Source organism: Crocuta crocuta, unplaced genomic scaffold (assembly GCF_008692635.1).
Source record: "Crocuta crocuta isolate KB4526 unplaced genomic scaffold, BGI_CrCroc_1.0 scaffold85, whole genome shotgun sequence".
Classification (NCBI taxonomy): Eukaryota; Metazoa; Chordata; class Mammalia; order Carnivora; family Hyaenidae; genus Crocuta; species Crocuta crocuta.
In genome coordinates, this window is record NW_027530620.1 from 3822220 (window position 1) to 3844126 (window position 21907).

Sequence of the window (21907 nt, forward strand, 5' to 3'; positions counted from 1 at the left end):
GTAGAATTACGATGATAGAAGCATGTCAAGGATGCTGTGGGAGCACAGATGGAGAGACTTCCCTAAGTTGGGAGGTGAGATGATTATAAATTATATTATCTCTCTAAAAAGCTCTTTTAAAATTGTCGTCATTAAAAGTAATTCCTTTTAGGGGCGCCTGGGTGGCTTAGTTGGTTAAGCGTCTGACTTTCGCTTAGGTCATGATATCACGGTTCGTGGGTTCGAGCCCCGTGTCGGGCTCTGTGCTGGCTGCCAGCTCAGAGCCTGGAGCCTGTTTCAGTCTGTGACTCCCTCTCTCTCTGACCCTACCCTGCTCATGCTGTCTCTCTCTCTCTATCCTAGAAATAAATAAAAAACAAAACAAAAAAAAACCCCCAAAAAAGTAATTCTTTTTAGGGGCATCTGGGTGGATTAGTCTGTTGCGCATCCAACTCTTGCTTTCAGCTTGAGTCATGGTCCTTAAGCCATGGGATTGAGGCCTGCCTCAGGCTCCGCCCTAAGAGTGGGACCTGCCCCTCTCCCCTGCTCACAGTCTCATAAAATAAGTAAAATAAATTTCCTTTTATGCATTGCTTCCTCAGTACAAAAGCAGTGCATGTTCTCTAGAATTACAATCTTAAAAGAGACAAAAAAGTCACCTGAAACCAATTACTAGGAAAGGTATAGGCTGGAAATCTAAATTTTGGCTTGAGATCATTCACAGTAAAAAAAAAAAAAAAAAAAAAAAAAAAAAAAAAAAAANATTCATAAGCAGGTCTTGAATAAATGCCAAGTTTTGTCTTGTCTCAGTTCACTATTTTCTGCACTGCTTTTTATCACAGAGTGTGAAATGACACACCATCAGGATTCATAGACATACTAATACTGTATGCTCGTAACTCTTTGGCATTTTCCTTCTAACATTTTCTTCAGTATTACTTTATAGACTCTTTTTCTAAAAGAGTCATAGACCCTGATACAAGTAGGAGATGTTCGTTCACAGAGAAGTGGTCTCCTGCTGTTCTCTTCATTTCCTTTTTATGTACTATCCAAATGAAAACATTGTCTCCAACCAAACATAATAGTTCCTAAGAATACAGTCATGTTAAACTTATAAAAATGTATCTATACCAAGTAAGTACTTAAACAGGGTACATTAAGATTTTTTTTTAACATTTACTTATTTTTGAGAAAGATAGAGTGAGTGGGGGAGGAGAAGAGAGAAAGGGGGTTTGGAAACAGGCTCCAGCCTCTGAACTGTCAGCACAGAGCCTGACACAGGGCTTGAACTCAGGGACCAGAAGATCATGACCTGAGCAGAAGTCAGAAGCTTAACTGCCTAAGCCACCAAGGTGGCCCATGAGTACATTTTATTGTATGTAAATTATTCTTTTGTAAGGTTGATGGTAAGATCCGCATCTACTTCAAGTGAGAAATCTGGACGTGCTAGAGTCGGACTAAGGAGAACCTCATGCGGGTTTTCACAAAGATGAGAATGATCGCTTGTGACCCTCCTGGTGGCACTCAGTATTACAAGATTATTTTATTATTAATTAATTTATTATTAATTTTTTATTATTCTTAACAGTAACTGGTAATACAGTCTTCTATCACTATACTCCCCATTGTGCTAGGTCTTACAATTGGCTGACAGTACTCTGCGCTGTGTAAGTATTTGTGATACTCTTTTATATATGTATGCATACATAGCATGTAGACATATGGAGATCGTGCAGCGTCATTGTAAATGTTTTTAGTCTTGTTTTGCTTTATACTCCACATCAGTAAGATCAAGGATATTAGGAAGAAAGTATAACTGTTGCTTTTTTTTTTTTTTAATGTTATTTCTAGGAGAGAGAGAGAGAGACAGCGTGAGCAGGGGAGGGTCAGGGAGAGAGGGAGTCACAGACTCTGAAACAGGCTCCAGGCTCTGAGCTGGCAGTCAGCACAGAGCCCGACACGGGGCTCGAACCCACGAACTGCGAGATCATGACCCAAGCGAAAGTCGGATGCTTAACTGACTAAGCCACCCAGGCTCCCCAGAAAATATAACTGTTTCTAAATTCACCAAATCATTTTGATTTTGTGAATCTGGATTGTTATATTAAAATACCTCTGAGTTCTGTGAAAAGGGATTCTGGCTTTCAGTTAAAAGGCTGACATGTCTAAGGTCATGTGAGGTTAGTTTTACTATTTTCTGGAAAACTCTAGGAATGTTAGATTTAAATAATGCTTATTAGTCTCTACAAACCAATCCTAAACAGATTTTTTTTTCCTAATAGCACCCTCTGAAGGTAGGAAAATATATTTCCCACAGTGAGAAGTAAGGGCTTTTCTCATTTTCAGATACCCAGAACATTTTCAGCCTCTACCCTACAGCTCTAGCCACAGGACAAATGTAGATAGAAATGTACATACCCACTGGTCTGCACGTCAAAAAGCTATTCTTGGGGTGCCTGGGTGGCTCAGTTGTTTGGGCATCCAACTTTGGCTCAGGTCATGTTCTCGCAGTTCGTGGGTTCAAGCCCAATATCAGGCTCTGTGCTGACAGCTCAGAGCCTGGAGCCTGCTTCAGATTCTGTCTCTGTCTCCCCTGCTCATTTTCTTTCTCTCTCTCTCTCTCTCTCAAAATAAAATAAAACATTAAAAAATTTTTAAAAAGCTATTCTTTCCAGTGAACTCAAGACCGTTATTATACAAAAACACCAACAGGCAAATAAAGACTAACAACCTTTTTTTTTTTTTTAATTTATTTCTGAGAGGGAGAGAGAGAGAGAGAGACAGTGTGAGCACACGAGGGTCAGAGAGAGGGAGACACAGAATCTGAAGCAGGCTCCAGGCTCTGAGCTAGCTGTCAGCACAGAGCCTGATGTGGGGCTTGAACTCACGTAATGTGAAGTCATGACCTGAGCTGAAGTCAGACGCTTAACCGACTGAGCCACCCAGGCGCCCCTAACAACCTATTTTCTATGGTCTCTCAACCTAGAGAATAGATCCCTGTAGAACCAGTATATAATAGATCCTCAAAGATCCTTGTCAGACTGTAAAACCAGACTCCATTTACTGCTGCTGCTGATGAGAAATAATTCACCACCCAAGGGCAAATCAGAACCAAACTTAGTGTCAGAAACAAAACAAAAGACTTGGAGGGGCGCCTGGGTGGCTTAGTCAGTTNCGTAAAAAATTACAAAGTTCTCTTGTTACTGGGGGTTTACTATGGGCTCCCAGAAATCATGTACATAGGCTTGAGGTGATCATGAATTGCATATTTCAGGCATCACTGTCCAACTGGTTCTGGAAGGTGAGTCTACCTGAACTTCTCAGTGGGACCTCTATTCTGAAAAGTATAATTTAAGAAAAAAAGATGTGACCTATGAAATTAAGTAGTATGTACAGGGGCCAGTTATTTACTTACCTCATTAAGGAGGGAACCAACAGATGGTTAGCCTGGTTCTGAGAGAATTGGAGAGAGTGAAGTATTTATTAGTTGTTCCAAGAATGCATGAGTAAGGTTCAAATTTAGATACAAAACTGGTTAATGTCTTGACAGGGCAATAATGCTATAACCTTTGGAGTTTCCCTTTCTACAGGACTAAAATCATTTGCATCTCTACCAGACAAAATTAATGTGCAATGTTATTGGACAAGAACCATTTCTGTTATTGTCCTTTTTTTCTAGAAGTTAACATGTTGCAAGACCTAAGCAGCATGACTGACAAGCAATTATTTGCTCATTCAGAATACGGTGTTGGGAGGCCTGCTTTATACCAGATACTGTTCTTGGACTAAGGATACCACACTCTTCTCTGCTCTTGCGGAGATTATATTCACCTGGCCTCCTTGTATGTCCCTTATTCCAGCCTTCACTGCCAGAGAGAGCCTGGCCCTGCCTACAACCTTCCCTTGTGAGCAGTAGAACTGTGCCCCAGGTATCTGGCAACCCACAGTCACAACATAGGGTGACCAGGACATGCTTACCCTGTATTCCCTTCAAGAGTGTTGGTAAAGGTTAATGTTAATAAAATCAGTGGTGTAACAGTTTCCTCTTAAATATGCTTTTTAAATACCATTAAAGAGAGTTCGTATCTCTTAATACTAAAAGCTGGCTGTCCGTGTTCCAAGTATTGACTTTGACCTAGAATCATCCGGTTGTGAGGAAAAGGTTTACTGAAAGAAATACATTTGCCTTCCTGACTCCTCATTTAACCCACTCTTATGTTTTTTTAAGTAAGAATAAAGACACAGCATGGTCATACTTCTGTGTTTGTTGCCTAATACGCATTTTGTATTTGGCATCTTCTCCCCATTTATCATTCTTGCATATTATTGATTTTTGGATTTTCTACATATAGGTGAAGTAGTGCTCTGGCTAGACATTATCTTAAATAAATTTGGGTGTGTGTTTTTGTTTGTGGATCCCAGATCATGTGTTCTGCTTTGGAGGAATGTATTACAGGCCTGCTTTCTGTAATGGACCAGTCATTGTCCATTTACTGGAGTGCATTCTCCCATTAGTGGTTTTGTCATATAAAGCGTAATTGAATGTACTCTATTGAAATTCTGTAGCAAAATAACTTAATCCAGTTATTTTGGTATTTGTGGAGTGCTTGGATCTATCAGCTCCTATTCTTTTTAGCAGCTTGGATCTCTCCGTAAACTTTAGCATGTTTTATTTTTCCCAGCGTTCAAGAAAATGTCTACGTTCTGTGAAGGTAATCTGACCATAGAGTTTTGTTCTATTTAAGTCTGAGCCAAATATTTATGTGCTGTATCATTTGGTGGGTAAATTTAAAGAATGCGTCTATGGGAAATACAAAAAGTGTTCATCATAAAGATTTGTTTTTTAAAACATTAAAATGTGTATGTTGGTTATCTACAAATTACAGATGAACATTTTTGCACTTAGAAAATCTTGGTGTTTTATTTCAGCTATTTAAGAGTGAAATCTGTGTCTTCTACAATTGAATAAACAGTTTAAATAATTATAGACTTAATGTAGTGAATATTTTTTACATTTATTTTGAAATGTCTTTCATTTGAAGTATTTGGTAAAAACAATGTAAATAAAATATATATAATTGGCATTCTCACTGGGGAAAGGAATGTGTTCTGAGCAGGTCAACAGTCTTAACTGCTGTGCTTTTGAATTCCTATTTTCTGTAGTGGGGTGTTTACATCACAGTGTCAGTTACAGAATAACATGAGTATAAGAAAACAAGTTGTATTTGTTTCACAGTCCTTGGCATATGACTGAAATTGGATACAGTCAAAATATTTAGATTATCTTCTTATCTTGTTTGTCATTGAGGAAGAAGACTGTGCAAAGGCAGTTAACCTTTCTCTCAAATTCTGCATTTTCAGAGACAAGGAACTGTTCCACCTCCAATGAAACTGCCCCCTCCTTATAAAGCTCCGTCTGATGACAGTGATGAAAATGAAGAATATGCCTTTACCGACAGTGAGTTCCTTTTCCTTCTTTGCAGTGAATGCAGAATTTATTAAATTGTGCTTTAGTGATGATTGTCAATTATCAGTACCATTCTGTGGGTTCTTAGAGAATGTGTATTAGCATATCATGCTGAGAAAGAAAATATACGTCTCCTTAACTTTTGTGACTTAATTTACTAAACTTTGCTCCTTTAGTACTAATACAATATTAGAGTGAATGTCAAAGGCAATGGGCTATACAGTATTTTATCTACATTTCCTCCTAGTGTTACTATTTGGTTGTGAATGCAGAAATGCTAAGAAGTCCTTGCACTTGCACTTTGACCCACAGTAAGCAGAGTTGGAAGTGATGCCAGCTCTCGATTACTTGCTCTATACAAACTGATTGGTGATGCTGCTAATGCAAAATTACAGAAGGCCAGGGTCCTATTTTCTCCTTTAGAATTCCTTTCATGATTTTCTTTGCATTAAGCTGTATCAAATATACATTCATACATATATTTAATGGAGGCTTTATTTATAAGAATTTGCATTTCTTTTATGCATGTAAACTATATATAGTTAGATCTGATTGCTACTGTACATGGAATTTCCTTTGGGGAGGGTGATGAAAATACCCTCAAATTAGATCGTGATGATGGTTGCACATTTTGTGAATTTAGTAAAACCCACAGGATTATATATTTAAATGGGTGAATTTTATGGTTTGTGAAATATGTATTTGTATGTTCTTTTAAAAACAACCTTGTTCCTTCTACGATTTAAAAAAGGAGTTTGATAGAGAAATCAAAAGCGTTAAAATTCTGACTGTAGGACTTCTTAGTGCATGACCTTCAGCATGCCCTCTTCTATATAAATCATGGTTCTTCACAGGGTTGGGGTGAAGATTAAAATAAAGTGATAAAGCCTTTGGCCTGCTAAATAGTGAAATTTAAACAAGTATTATAGCTCTTACTAATAATTATTGTTAAGTTGATTTTGTAATGATATTTTTCTAAATACTGTAGTAAGTATATAAATTAAATATAAATAGGTATGTTTATAGTCATTTAGTTGGCTTTATAAAAAATTGATTTGCGCTTGTGGTTTTAAAGAGCCCTATCTCATGCATTATTTCTTCATTTATTTCACAAAACTTTGTTAAAAGCCAACCACTTTTTATGAACAGTGTTGAGTCTGTTATGAAATAAATAAAACAGCTCATTTTTCTTGTTGGGGTCACCAACCTGGAAGGGAGAATAAAGGCACGGGAACAAAATGTGACGAGTGGGCTGTAGTGTCTTGGTTCTCAGCCTCGTTTGGAGAGTTACACGTAGTGGATATGATTGCTTTGTGTATGCACATGTGTACCTGAATCTCTGGTTCTGATGTAGGCATTAGGACAGTGGTGGCAGGGTGGACATATTTGTTGGTTACTCATAATTTCTAGGATGCTAGAAGGCCCATATTTGCAGAGCTGTTAGGAAATACTGGTTTCGGCATGTGATGAAGACAATGTTCTAATCCTAGTTCTATTTGTGAATTCAGGGGCATGGCTCACACTTGCTCATCTGTAAGTGCGGGAAGGGAGTCTTATGATAACCTTCCTCCTAGCGTTGTTAGCATCTGAGGAGAAAAGCATTTAAAGAGCTTAGTATAAGGATGTGATATCTAGTAAAATAAAAGTTTCAAAAAATATTACTTACCTTTATAACATATGAAGAACTTGATTCTTTTTTTTTTTAAGTTAATTTATTTAGAGAAAGAGAGAGAGGGAACATGAGCAGAGGAGGGCCAGATAAAAGAGAGAGAGAGAGAGAGAGAGAAAGAGAGAATCCCAAACAGGCTCTGCATTGTCAGCTCAGAGCCCGATGTGGGACTGAACTCAGGAAGTGTGAAATCGTGACCTGAGCCACAATCAAGAGTTCGTCCTTTAACCCACTGAGCCACCCAGGCACCCTGTATTTCGTTTTTTAAAATGTTATTTGCAACTCAGTTAATTTCTTGACTAATTAATAAGTTGCATCCTGTAGTATGGAAAACACTAATCTAGAACTCTGGTTTTCAAAAATCAGAGTGTATCAGAAGCACCTAAAGAGCTTGTTAAAAGCACTAGCTGCTGGGCCCACGCCCAGTTTCTGATTCCTTACATCTGGGAGGACTTGCTAATTTGCATTCCTAATTATTTCCCAAGTGATGGTGATACTTCTCAGCCAGGGACCATATTCTGAAAACTGTTGATCTAAGTGATGTCTTAAGTAATGGGAGCTGGTGAGCTTACTTGGGAATGCTGTGTAGACAGCAGCAGGAGGAGAACCGAACATGGGCCTCATGAGCCAGCAAAGGAGCATCCTAGCACACTAGCATTTCCAGGAGATTATGGAGTTAGGCAGTTTAAGAGAAGAACATATTTCAAGAAGGGCTCTGTCACTGAATGTCAGTGGCCAAATATGGAATAATGCTGAGAGTTTATGGAGGTTAGAATCATGGAAATAACCATTGAACTTAGCAACATAAAATTGTTAGGAAAAAGAGTACTTGATAAAATATTGTACAGCTTGTTGTGAGAATTAGATGTGACAATATAAATATTATGGTACTTAATAGGTATTTATATCATAGATCCCTTATCTTGGCATAGTTGAACAAAGTTCATGACATTCTGGTGTCTAATTATAAGAAGCCTCCTAACCATCAAAAGTGGTTCATTGAATGAAAAGTGCTGAACTTTTAAGAATTATGAAACAATTACATTTTAAGACACAGTATCCACATAAATGCTTAGCTAGTGAAAAACTACCATTATCAAACACACAGAGTTTATCCAAGGGAAGTTACCAATGTAGAGAACTTACAACTTAACTTTATGGTAATTGTCTTTAATACCTAAATTTAAAACTAGATTGTCTTTTCAAAGGTTTCAGATCACTGAAGACATGAAGTGTCACTCAGTTGACTAATACATGGGGACTTTCTAGTTTTTTTTTAATGTTTTATTTATTTCAGAGAGAGAGAGAGCATGAGCAGGGGAAGGTCAGAGAATCTAGATACAGAATCCGAAACAGACTCCAGGCTCTGAGCTGGCTGTCAGCACAGAGCCCATCGTGGGGCTCGAACCCAAGAACCATGAGATCATGACCTGAGGCGAAGCCGGACGCTTAACCGACTGAGCCACCCAGGCTCCCCAACATGGGGACTTTCAAAGCTTCGTTTTTAGCCATAACCTCTTTCATATCTTGACTTGTTTTCAATTGACTGTTGGAAAGATATGATGTCTTTTTTTTCCACTTGCGCTTTAACTCTTCTGTGCAAAACAAAATGTTTCTTCCTGAAGGCTGACCTTTTTCCTTATATTCTCAATTTTTTGTAAAGCCCTTACTCCAGACTGAACTTCACTTCTGTTTATGATCTCACTTCCTTAATTCATCTTCATTGTCAATCTCTCCTACATTTGTAGCTTCCTTTGCATTTTACTTGCCATAATTTTAGTAACTATATAGTTGTAGTCACAATTTATTGAGTACCTACTATGCATCATACATTTTCCCCAGTTCTTTAAATGCTTTCTCATTTGATTTACAGAAGAGCCTTTGGAAGGAGATCTTGTCTTTTGTGCTCATTTCAGCTTAATTTCACCTCCTTTGGGAAACCTTGCCTCATTCCTCATCTTAATACCCATTCTTGTATTTTTTTAATAACACTCAACAAAATGTGATTAGTTATGTGATTATTAGTTTAATATCTGTCTTTTCCTTCAAGTTCCATAAGTCAAGTGATCCTCTCTGTTTGGACCTGGCACATTATAGAAACCCTGTATTTTGGGCAAATTAATGACAGAGGACATGGGACTAGCATAGTGATTCTCGGGGTGTGATGAAAATGTAGGTGCGCTCATAGTGCTTTAGAGATACCCCTTCTACTGAGCTGTACCATCTGTCTAGTTTCAGAGCCTTCTGTCCAGAACAGCTTGCCTTCTCTTGCCCAAAATGCCATGCCTCGCCTTACCTAAAAGGATTGATCCCCACAGAGAGAAGCTACTATGTCAAAAAAGTCTCACTTTTGGTCCCAGACGTTAAACGCTTTTATGTCACCGGTCTTTCGAACCTGCTGCTATTCATTATTTCAACTACATGTTTAAACATTAAGGAGCAGAAGGTTTTTGAGTGACTTTTTGTGACCTATAAGAGCATGATCATAGAGAAGCAATGAGAATCCTACAATAGATATGTCTCTTGATGGATATTATGTTCTAGAAACTCAGAATATAATTGACTTCTCTGACACTTGGCTTTTAAATGGTATAGCAGAGATGAATGGAACTGCATGCTGAAGGCCTCTTAAAGCCCTTTTTTTTTAATACTTTCAGAATAGATACTCTCCTTAGGTGCTTTGTTTCTCCCCCTCAATTTTTTTTTTCACAGAAAAGACCTGGTTTAATTGGTATATCTTTTGCTCTGATTCCTTCCCCACACTCATAACATTATATGTTCTAATATATTATTTGGTACAAAGAATTTATTTTGGTTAAAGTTTAGTGGGGGATGCCAGGGGCGCCTGGGTGGCTCAGTTAGTTAAGCATCCACCTTCGTTCAGCTCAGGTCATGATCTCATGGTTCGTGGGTTCAAGCCCCACATTGGGCTCTGTGCTGACAGCTCAAAGTCTGGAGCCTGCTTCGGATTGTGTGTCTCCCTCTCTCTCTGCCCTTCCCTGGCCCGTGCTCTGTCTCTTCCTCTCTCAGAAATAAACAAACATTAAAAAAAAAAGTTTTTTAAGTTTAGAGGGGATGGATTTTTAGAAAATTACGGCTTTGGGGCACCTTCCTGGCTCAGTTGAAGGAGCATGTAACTCTTAACCTTGGGGACATAAGTTTGAGCCACAGGTTAGGTATAGAGATTTCTTAAATAAAATATAAAGAAAAAGAAAACAGCTTCATTGAGATAATCCACATTACTATATAACTCATTTAATGTATTTACAGAGTTCTTCAACCATCACTACTATCAATTTTAGAAAAGTTAGAATATTTTAATCACCCCTCAAAATAGTCCCATTCATTAGCAGTCACTCCACTTCACCATATTTATTCAGAAATTCTTTATATTCATATGTAAAATATACACAATTATATATTCTAATAAAAAAAGATTTTTGTAGATAATCTGCATATGTTCCCATGGAGTGGGGTGGGGAACTGCCCCAAACCCCTCTTCCTCTTACCAAAAATTGAAATCTTCATCTAAATTTGAAAGAAGAGAATGATGTGTTACTGTCCTCAAACCTAGCAGTGCTTTAAATCTCATCTCCTCTGCCCCACTCCAAAAAAAAAAAAATTTAGAGAACAAATTATTATTCACAGATGGTATAGTAGTCAATCTCAAAAATTCAAAATCTTAAAAAACCTTTTGGCAACAATAAATAAGTCTATATGGATTGCACATATGAAAATATTAGCTAATCAGTATCATCTACTTAAAAATGTAAAAATTTTCTCTTTTTTTTTTAATGTTTATTCATTTTTGAGAGAGAGAGAGAGAGACAGAGCATGAGCGGGTAAGGGACAGAGAGAGAGGGAGACACAGAATCTGAAGCAGGCTCCAGGCTCTGAGCTAGCTGTCAGCACGGAGCCTGATGTGGGGCTCAAACCCATGAACTGTGAGATCATGACCTCAGCCGAAGTCAGACACCCAACCAGCTGAGCCACCCAGTTGAAACTCAATAATTTCAATTATTTTTAAATTTTTCTGTAAGTTTAAGGTAATTTGAATCCAATTCCTAAATATATATACCCCCCCATTTTTTTAATATGAGGATTTGATTGAAAATTGATTTGGAAATGAAATGCTAGACAGTTTTGGAATGTGTCTCCTAGTAACTGAATATATTCTACACTGGTAGTTTTCAAACTGAATCTAGAGCTTTTAGAAGCGAGTGAGAGTGTTTTTGGTTGTCTAAATCAGCTTTTGTCAACCTTGGCACTCTTGCCATTTTGACCAGATAATTCTTTGTTGGGTGGAGGAAGAAGCCTGTTCTTCACACTCTAAGATGTTCAACAGCATCCCTGGTCTCTACCCACTGGATGCCAGTAGCGCTCTCTCTCTCTCACCCAAGTTGTGATGACAGCCAAAGATGTCTCCACACATTGCTTGGTGTCCCCTGGTCTACATGGATGGGGGGATTCTACTTTCATTTATTAGTGTGCCAAAAGCACTGCATTTTACAGAATGCAATGGAGCATTATTCTACCCAGAGTTCAGGGAGCATTCCTGATTAGAAACCTTGCTTAAAACTATAGTAATTAGGAGGCCAATGCCAATATCATGACTTCACTCATATGACAACTTTAAGATACAAAACAGATGAGCCTTAAGGAAGAGAAGCAAAAGGAATATAAAAACAGGGAGGGGGACAAAAACATAAGACTCTTAAATATAGAGCACAGAGAGTTACTGGAGGGGTTGTGGGATGGGGGATGGTCTAAATGGATAAGGGGTATTAACAATCTACTCTTGAAGTCACTGCTACACTATATGCTAACTAACTTGGATGTAAATTAAAGAAAAAAATTTAAATAGATAAACATTTTTTAAAACTACAGTAATTAGGGGTACCTGGGTGGATCAGTTGATTGAGTGGCTGACTTTGGTTCAGGTCGTGATCTCACGGTTTGTGAGTTGGAGCCCCACATGGAGCTTGGTGCTGTCAACACAGAGCCAGCTTTGGATCCTCTGTCTTCCTCTGTCTCTGCCCCTCTCCTGCTCTCACTCTTTCTCAAAAAAAATATAAAATAAAATAAAACCCTAAGTAACTAAATCCATTTAGTATTTGCAAATAAAGGTGGTCTAGAAATAAATCCAGGTGTCAAGAATTTAGAACATAAAATGTATTATTTTTTGAAATAGTAGAAATAGGATAGATTATTCAGTAAATGATGAGGTACATAATAATTTGGGGAGAAAAATGTAGAGATCTCCGTTTCTCATCAAAATTGGAATTTTAATTCTGAATACTGTATGCTTCTAAAAATTGAAAACATAAAAATACTGTAAAAAAATCTATGTAAGATTGTTTTTCTTTCATAGTTTATTGTCAGGTTGGTTTCCATATAACACCCAGTGCTTATCCCAACAAGTGTCTTCCTCCATGCCCATCACCCCCCCTTCTCCTCTCCCCCACCCCCATCAGCCCTCAGTTTGTTCTCGGTATTCAAGAATCTCTCATGGTTTGCCTCCCTCCCTCCCCAACTATTTTTTTCCCCTTTTCTTCCCCTATGGTCCTCTGTTAAGTTTCTCCTGTTCCACTTGTGAGTGAAAACATATGGTATCTGTCCTCTGCCTGACTTATTTTGCTCAGCATAACACCCCCAAGTTTATCCATGTAGCTACAAATGGCCACATTTCATTCTTTCTCATTGCCATGTAGTATTCCATTGTATAGATAAACCACATCTTCTTGATCCATTTGTCAGTTGATGGATGTTTAGGCTCTTTCCATGATTTGGCTATTGTTGAAAGTGCTGCTATGAACATTGGGGTCCATGTGCCCCTATGCATCAGCACTCCTGTATCCTTGGGTAAATTGCTATTGCTGGATCATAGGGGAGTTCTATTGTTAATTTTTTGAGGAGCCTCCACACTGTTTTTCAGAGGGGCTGCACCAGCTTACATTCCCACCAACAGTGTAGGAGGGTGCCCATTTCTCCACATCCTCGCCAGCATCTAGAGTCTCCTGATTTGTTCATTTTAGCCACTTTGACTGGCGTGAGGTAGTATCTCAGTGTGGTTTTGATGTGTATTTCCCTGATGATGAGGGACACTGAGCATCGTTTCATGTGTCTGTTGGCCATTTGGATGTCCTCTTTGGAGAAGTATCTGTTCATGTCTTCCACCCATTTCTTCACTGGATTATTTGTTTTTTGGGTGTGGAGTTTGGTGAGTTTCTTAGAGATTTTGGATACTAGCCCTTTATCTGATATGTCATTTGCAACCGTCTTTTCCCATTCTGTAGATTGCCTATTAGTTTTATAGATTGTTTCCTTTGCCATGCAGAAGCTTTTTTATCTTGATGAGGTCCCAGTAGTTCATCTTTGCTCTTGATTCCCTTGCTTTTGGGGATGTGTCAAGTAAGAAATTGCTGAGGTTGAGGTCAAGGGGGTTGTTTCCTGCTTTCTCCTCTAGGGTTTTAATGGTTTTCTGTCTCACATTCAGGTCTTTATCCATTTTGAGTTTATTTTTGTGTATGGTGTGAGAAAGTGATCTGGTTTCATTCTTCTGCATGTTGCTGTCCAGTTCTCCCAGTATGTAATATTTTTTTAAGTTACTTATTTTGAGAGAGATAGAGAGCAAGTGGGGGAGGGGCAGAAAAAGAAGGATACAGAATCCTAAGCAGCCTCCAAACTGTCAGCACAGAGCCCAATGTGGGGCTTGAATTCACAAACCATGAGAACATTACCTGAGCCTAAATCAAGAGTCTAACGCTTCACAGACTGAGCCACCCAGACGCCCCTGTATAAGATTTTTAAAAACATAATCTTGGTATAAGGAAAGGCCTTTTTCATGTTATTATGCCAACACTACAAAGGAAAATAATGATAAGTTTGCTTACATAAAAAATTTAAAATAATTAGAATAATAATAATATCTTTAAACAGTATCATTACCAGTAAATGTTCAAAATGTTCTCGGGTATTCTCACACAAAATTTATATCCTGATGTAGAAATAGTTTATTCATGTATTAAAAAAATAAGAGAATGAAAAGTGGGAGATAACAAAAATATGCACATGTGTATACAAAAATATATTTACATGTCAAAAGAAAAAGACAGGTACCTCCATAGAAACCAAGCAAAGACAGTATGTAAAAGAAATAGATTTGGGCATCAAATACAAAGCATCTTTTTAGCCTCACTAATAATGAGAGACATGTAAATTAATAAATAATATTTTTTGCCTATCAGAGTACCTAGGATTTTAAAAAATGATAATGCTCATTGTTAGGTTGTAGAAGAATAGGAGTTCTTATATACTGTTGGCAGGGACATGAATTCATGTACCTCTTTCTGGAGACCCATTTGGCAGCATGTATAAAAAATTTAAACGTGCATATTCTTTGACTGAATAATTCAACTTCCAGTAATAATAGCCTAAAGAATTTGTTGCCCATGTGAATATATGTATAGGTATATATATACCTACAAAGATGTGTTCTGCATTTTTCATGAATAGCAATTATAGCAGTATATATTGTATGTAATTTATAAAATGCCTTTGATTAAGTTACTTAGTCTAAACATTTCTAGACTTTTGACTTGAAACAAGTTGTATTCTTTTAATTTGAATTTCTCATTTATAAGATGGAGATGATAATAGTACTCCTTTGACTGGGTTGTTTAGAGAGACTAGAAGAGATGATGTATATAGCATCCTTAGATAGGAAGTGACACAAAGGAAGTATTCCAGAAATGTGAGGTACTACTGTTTTTTATCAATACTAATACCGTGTTCTTCAGTGTTTGCCAAATATTGCCAATACAGAATGAAGTTTCTGGCATATGTATATATTAAAATTTTACCTTAAAATTACTGTAGTTTAATTTTTTAATGTTTATAATTTACAGTTTTTCTTTTCAGTTTATTTATTTACTTTGAGAGAGACAGAGACATTGTGAGTGGGGGAGGGGCAGAGACAGAGGGAGCGAGAGAATCCCAAGATTGTGGGGCTTGAACTCACAAAACCACGAGATCATGACCTTAGCCATAACCAAGAGTCGGATGCTCAACAGACTGAGCCACAGGCTCCCCTGTAAGTTAAGTCTTTTTAGTTTAACATTATTGTGAGGGATCAGTACTTTATTAAGAACTCTATACAACTGGGCTGCTCCCTCATCACCATTTTTGCTGTGACACTCTTACTCTTCCACTTGCATTTGAGATATCTGGAGGAGAAAGGCATTTTGGAATACTTCCTTTTTTTGAGTATTTTTTTCTTCTATATTGTCTTTGGACCAAATATGGAATTTTTCTAGAAGTATTTGTATATGGTTTTGTAATTTTTTTCTTCCCAATGTGGGGAAAATAGAGGTTTTTTGAGAAAAATTCTTGGTCCAAATGGAATTTAAAAACTAAAACCCCATCTTTTAAAGGTTGCTTTGTTTAATATGAGTGATAGTTTTCCAAACAGTCCTACAAAGCTTATGACATGACTTAATCTCTCTTATTCTGCCTTGAAATATTTAAATATTTATGAACATTGGTTGATTCACAAAAGTTATAGTGTTCTCTGTAGAGTTAATTCTTTTAATATTAACATTAATTTTAATATATTTTCCTATTTAACCTTTAAAAAAATTTTAATTAAAAAGTTTATTTGAGAGAGAGTGAGAGCGCATACATACAAGCTGGGGAGGGATGGAGAGAGAATCCCGAGCAGGCTCTGTGCTGTCAGTGGAATCTGACGTGGGGCTCGATCTCACAGTCTGAAATCATGACCTGAGCTAAAACCAAGAGGTGGACAGTTAATTGACTAAGCCACCCAGGTACCCCCCAAAATTTTAATTTTTAATACAAAATGTTAACGCTTTCACCCCCATCTTTAATTATCTGTAGTATGTTACTCTTGTAGTGATGAACCAAATGTTACTTCAGTTAACCAGGAGAATTTGAACATAATCAGGCATATAAAAGAAATGTTTCACTCTCAGTTATATGAATAATTCTAATTTAGGAATTAACAGTAAATCAAAATGGCAACCTTGTTTGAATTATTGCCATTAATACACAGTTTATTTTCTATTGTTAATCCATGCTGTCCCAGAATCACTGATCTTGCATGGGTTCAGAGGAGCCCAAATGCTCTCCGAGTGTCTTTCAGATCTTTGGCCTTTTTGAAGCCATTGCCTAATAGCAGTTTAGCCAAATTTCACAGCCAAAGCTGAATTTTGCAGAACCCCTAGTATTTTTTAATTGAAAAAAGTACAAAAGCATGTATACCAACTTCTTTGAGAGAAGGGTTTTGAGAAAAATCTTTTCCTTTCAACTTTACTTAATCCACTTGAATTTTGTATAACAAAATATGTTTGTTTGGAAGAGAGATACCATTTTGTCTTAAAACTCAATAAGAACCATTTTGTCTACAACTTAACAAGCAACCCAGTTTTTAAAAATGTACAAAACTGAAATGACATTTCAACCAAAGAAGATCTATAAATGGTTAATAAGCACATAAAAATGCATAACATGACTAATTATTAGAGAAATGCAAATTAAAACCACTACACATTCATAAGAATGATTTTAATTTTCTTTAATATTTCATTTTTATTTTTGAGAGAGAGAGAAATAGAGCACAAGCAGGGGAGGGGTAGAGAGAAAGAGGGAGATACAAAATCTGAAGCAGGCTCTAGGTTCCAAGCTGTCAGCACAGAGCCCAATGCGGGGCTCAAACTCACCAACCACAAGATCATGATCTGAGCCAAAGTCAGATGCTTAACTGACTGAGCCGCGCAGGTGCCCCCTCACAAGAAGATTTTAATTAAAAATGATGGGCTCTACAACTAGAACCCTCCTACACTGCTGGTAGGGAGGTAAAATGATATAACCATTTTGGAAAACCGTTTGGTCATTCCTTAAAAAGTTAAATATAAGTTTACCATACAATCTAGCAATTCTTCTAGGTATATACCCAAGAGAAATGAAAACCTATGCCCACACACAAAACATGTATATTCATTGTAGCATTAGTCATAATAGTTCAAAATTGGATACAGCAAAGTGTCCAACTAGTAGAGAAACATAATGTTGTATATCCATACAGTAGAAAAAATGAAAAAGAGCAAAATACTTATATACCACTATGCTAAGTAAAGGAAACCCAATGCAAAAGACTATATACTGTAGGATTCCATTTGTATAGAATGTCCACAAAAAATAAATTTATAGCTATAAAAACCAGGTCATTGATTGCCTAGATTTGGGGTTGGGATTGGGCTTGCTCGAATTTGTTGAGGTAGTGGAAATACTCTAAAGCTGAGTTGTGGTGATAGTTGCACACATCTGTAAGTTAACTGAAAATCATTGAAATATGTGCTTGCAGTGGGTGAATTTAATGTGTGTATTATATTAAATAAAACCTGTTAAAATTATTTCAAAGTTAAATATAATTTTAAATGTTTATTTGGGAGGGGAGAGTGGGGCAGAGAGAAAGGGAGACACGGGATCCAAAGTGGGCTCTGCACTGACAGCAGAGAGCCCAGGATGGGTCTCAAACTCATGAACCATGAGATCATGACCTGAGCTGAAGTCGTACACTTATTTGACTGAGCCATCCAGGTGCCCCAAATATAATTTTAAATTGAAAAATCACATTTGTAGGAGAAGGAGGTTAAAATTATAAAAGTACAAACTTCCATGGGGTGCCTGGGTGGCTCAGTAGGTTAAGCATCCGAGTTGATCTCAGCTCAGGCCTTGATCTAAAGGTGGTAAGATCAAGCCCTGAGTTGGGCTCCACACTGGATGTGGAGCCTACTTAATAATATAAAATAAAAGGGATCCCGGGTGTTCAGTAGGTTAAGCGTCTGACTGTTAATTTCGGCTCAGGCCATGATTGAACCCCACATCAGGCTCTGCGCTGATAACATGGAACCTGATTGGGATTCTGTCTCCATCTCTCTCTGCCCCTCCCTTGCTTGCTTGCTGGCTCTCTTTCTCTCTGTCTCTCAAAAATAAAGAAAAATAAACTTTAAAAATACATAAAACTTTTTTAAAAGTACAAGCTTCCAGCTATAAAGTAAGCGAGTCCTAGGGATGTAATGTACAGTGTGGTGACTATAATTAACAATGCCGTATTGTAATTTCAAAGCTGCCAATAGTAGATTTAAAAGTTTTTATCACAAGAAAAAAATGTAACAATGCATGATGATAGATGTTAACTAGATTTATTGTGGTGGCCATTTTGCAATATATATAAAAATAACATTATTGCATGCCTAAAACTAATATAATGTGATAAGTCAATTATATCTCAATAAAATTTTTTTAAAGGATCACATTTATAAAGTATACTTGGAACTTATTATAAAAAGATCTATGTTGAAGGAGGAGGGCAATCAAATAGCAAATTATTTTGAAAAATGGAATTAAAGTATGTTCATGTCTTCCTTGACAGTGCTGGGATTTGAGGACTCCAGAACTCATCTGGTCTAATTGTACAGTCAAGAATCATAAGACACCCTCCCCCCCCCCAGAGTGATTAATTTGCCCAAAGTCACAAAATTAGTTATTGTGAGGTCAAGATTAGAATCTAGGTCTCATTTGATGTCCAGGGCCATATTTAAGCTTTCCCTTCTGATGAGTTCCTGTTCACGCCGTGCCAATTTTTAACATGAAGTAGACCCATGATCAACAGAGATTTATTGAGCAACTAATAGTTTTTTGGTTTAAATTTTGTGGGTTTTTTTTTTTTTGTATTGTTGTGGACTCTAGTTGATCTCTACCTTGCCAATAGATGTCACTACAATCAACAGCAATTATTATCTAGAATTCAAGGAATGTTAGGAATGATCACTTCAAATAAGCAAACAGCATTCATTAGTGGCTTCTAGCAATATTTACGTGTTCTTTTTATTAGATATATGGATTTATTTGCTCCCTCCATTGTTTTGTTTCTTGGTTTTGATGATGCAAAATAGGAAAGATTAAGAAATAAAGGCCAAGTTTTAATTTTTTAGTTTTCTGTAAATTCTTTTTCTCATACACTATAGTTAATCATCCTTTTCTGAATGCTTTATCTTTCTAATTAAGTGAAATAAGTAGAATTCTTATTCTGGTCCTATAATTGGAGACTGGTGAATGTTGCTTTCTATTTTAGTGGATTTTTTTTGTTTTGAAAATTCCCAAAGCTTCAGCCTTTGATAGAATTCGGATGCGTTTTTTATTATAACTATAAATAAAAACTTGTATTGTTTAAGATCTTTTGAGAAGCATTTAAATTATGTTCAGGTGTTCTGGATTTTAATATTACTCAGCCATATGAGAGGTGATCAGGTAGATGGCTTTGTATCCTACAGTTTACAAAGAAAGGTTGACAGATAATCATGAAGTAATTGCTGTTAAGTTACATGGTTCTGTCCTGGTGTGCTGGGGATGGGAAGAAGGAGGGAATACAATGAGGTACTTAAAAAAAAAAAAAGTTTAAGGAACCGCAACCATTTTTCTAACGATTTCCCTGAAGCTCCTTTTTTTTTTCATAATTTTTTTATCCCCCCAAAAAGCTAACTTGAAGACTTGACTGCTTAAACAGAATCTTTACTGCACATTTAAAACGTTACTGAGACACAAATGAATCTCGCTAGGGATACCACATGTTCAGTGTGGTTCACCAGTTTCTTTGTTAGAAAAATGATTCAGTGATGTGAGCAGTAAGGAGAGAGTAAGTTGATGACTGTTTCATTCACTTCAGATGGGCTAAGATCCACCACTGTTTCCTTTTAATCTGCATTTGAAAGATGCAACTAATGCGCTGAACTATTTCTCAGCAGGAAAACGGGGTCATTAAAATGATATTAATTGAAGCTGGCCACAAAATAAATGGCTGTGTTTATATTGCCTCCTGCTCTGGAACAGAGCAATCATCCCGATGCGAGCAGGGTAACTGAGTGCCACAGTCGGCAGTGAGAAGCATCTGAGGGTCAGATGTGGGAAATCGGGGATTTTGCTTCTCCCGGCACACTTTTCCAGGCAGCTTCTACCTCCCGACAGATGTGACTGGTAGCTTGAATGGTAGCTTGAAATTAGCTTAATTGATTGCTTCTCATGATAGAAATAGACTGACAACTTGCCCTTAAGGAGAATAAAACCTGAGGGGGAGAAAAAATAGGCCCAAGGTCGACAGAAGAGAGAGGACAGAGTCTGGTGAGGATTTCAGCTGCTTCCAACACTGAATGTTTATCAGGAATACAGATACCCTGAAGGGAACACGGGTACAGCCATGGTCCAAGGGGGTTTCCCAGGTAAGATATCTGTGCCTCTGTGATCTGTGGCTCTTGTGGAATGCAGTCTTAAGCTGTTTTAGTGTTGGTGCAGAATGGTTTTTTTTTTTTAAAGGTTTGAACAATAGTAAGCTAAGGCATTTATCTTTAGTGAGTGAGGGTACATATGCATGTGCAAGGCAATTGTATGTTAGAAAGAAACCTCTAAAAATTTCCTTTCCTGTGTATTGTAGCTGGAATTTTCCCTGTAATGATTTTGAAAAGTAGAGCAGTTTATCAGCCTGTCAAGGATATACTAGTGAGTCTCAGTGCCAAAATTCTTAACACTGTGTTCATGTAGTATCCTCTTTCAGAATCGTAATTGAGAAGTAGATGTCCTGGATGTTTATTGTTGTTGTTATTTGTGACTTCACCCTAATCAAAAGGGAAGATGATTTGCATTAGAACAAGGTTATTCTGATTAATTTTTAAAAAGTGACCATTCAGCATTTTGTTATAGATGAAAGCAGAATAGCATTAAGGCATCCTAGTAGTAAACAAAAGGCTGCTTTTTCTAAATTGTAAAATAGCACCTTAAATAATATTTGCTAATTGTGATTGAAATCCCATTTGTCTAAACCTACAAATTCAGATTCATTAGGGGTGGGGGCTCAGAGCTTGGAAGTATTATCAGGGACTTCCCTGTTAACACAGTTTTTGAAATCCTTGCTACATTGGTAATATAATCTCATACAGTGGGGCACTGTCTTTAGTCCATGTTTTTGCTTGATTTCTAGAAAATTAATTTACTAACAGAACTTCTTTTTATCCAAGTCAGATGTGGAATATTTAGACATAGTAAGGGGATCTTCTTGCCTAGGCGTTATTACCTAAGGGAGACAACTGTAAACTCAAAAGAGTTAGACATCACATTATAGCTTTTTCTTTTCAGCAGTGCACACGCAAATTAGGTTATTTCTACTGCAACAGCCCGATATATGCTGCATACCTGATTTAAGCTAGCAGACCTTCTCCTTGACTGTGCTGTCAAAATAATTGAGCAAGAACTTTTGCCTAAAATACAATTTCTGAAGATCTCATTGTTGGAGTCCTGTGCTATTTAGTATCCAGTTTTGTGATTTTGATTTGGAGGAAATGTTATAGCCCTTAAATGGATGCGTCACAGATTGCCTGTAGTGACAACTGTCCTGATTGTGTTTCTTTTTATTTTATAGTTGGAACTGGTTTCATTTGTCTGAAGGTCATCTTGTTAATACTACTTCTCAAACTTGTATTGACAAGGCAACTATAGGAGTGAACCTGAACATTGATGGACCCTCCTTGCTTTTCTGCAGACTCTCTGGAACAGTTTGCCCATGTTCCTTTTATTTTAGGAAGTTTCATTTTAAAAATCGGTTTCTCCAGATTAAAAATACATGTGTGCTTAGTCTCCTCAGACTGATCTGTCATCCCTGATAATTTCCTTAATCTCTATCTCACTAACTTAAAATTGCCACTGTCTGGCTTCGTAAACCACAG

General features: G+C 37.2%; 1 protein-coding gene across 4 annotated transcripts in view; it reads left to right on the forward strand.

Annotated features, from left to right (window-relative positions):
• The window catches only part of PATJ (PATJ crumbs cell polarity complex component), a 391357-nt gene that overhangs the window by 134054 nt on the left and 235396 nt on the right, over positions 1-21907 (forward strand). For all 4 annotated transcript variants that reach the window (XM_077768086.1, XM_077768084.1, XM_077768085.1 and 1 more), the window contains one exon: positions 5341-5437. In XM_077768086.1, the coding sequence (XP_077624212.1) occupies positions 5341-5437 (97 nt within the window). The remainder of the gene's footprint in view (positions 1-5340; positions 5438-21907) is intronic.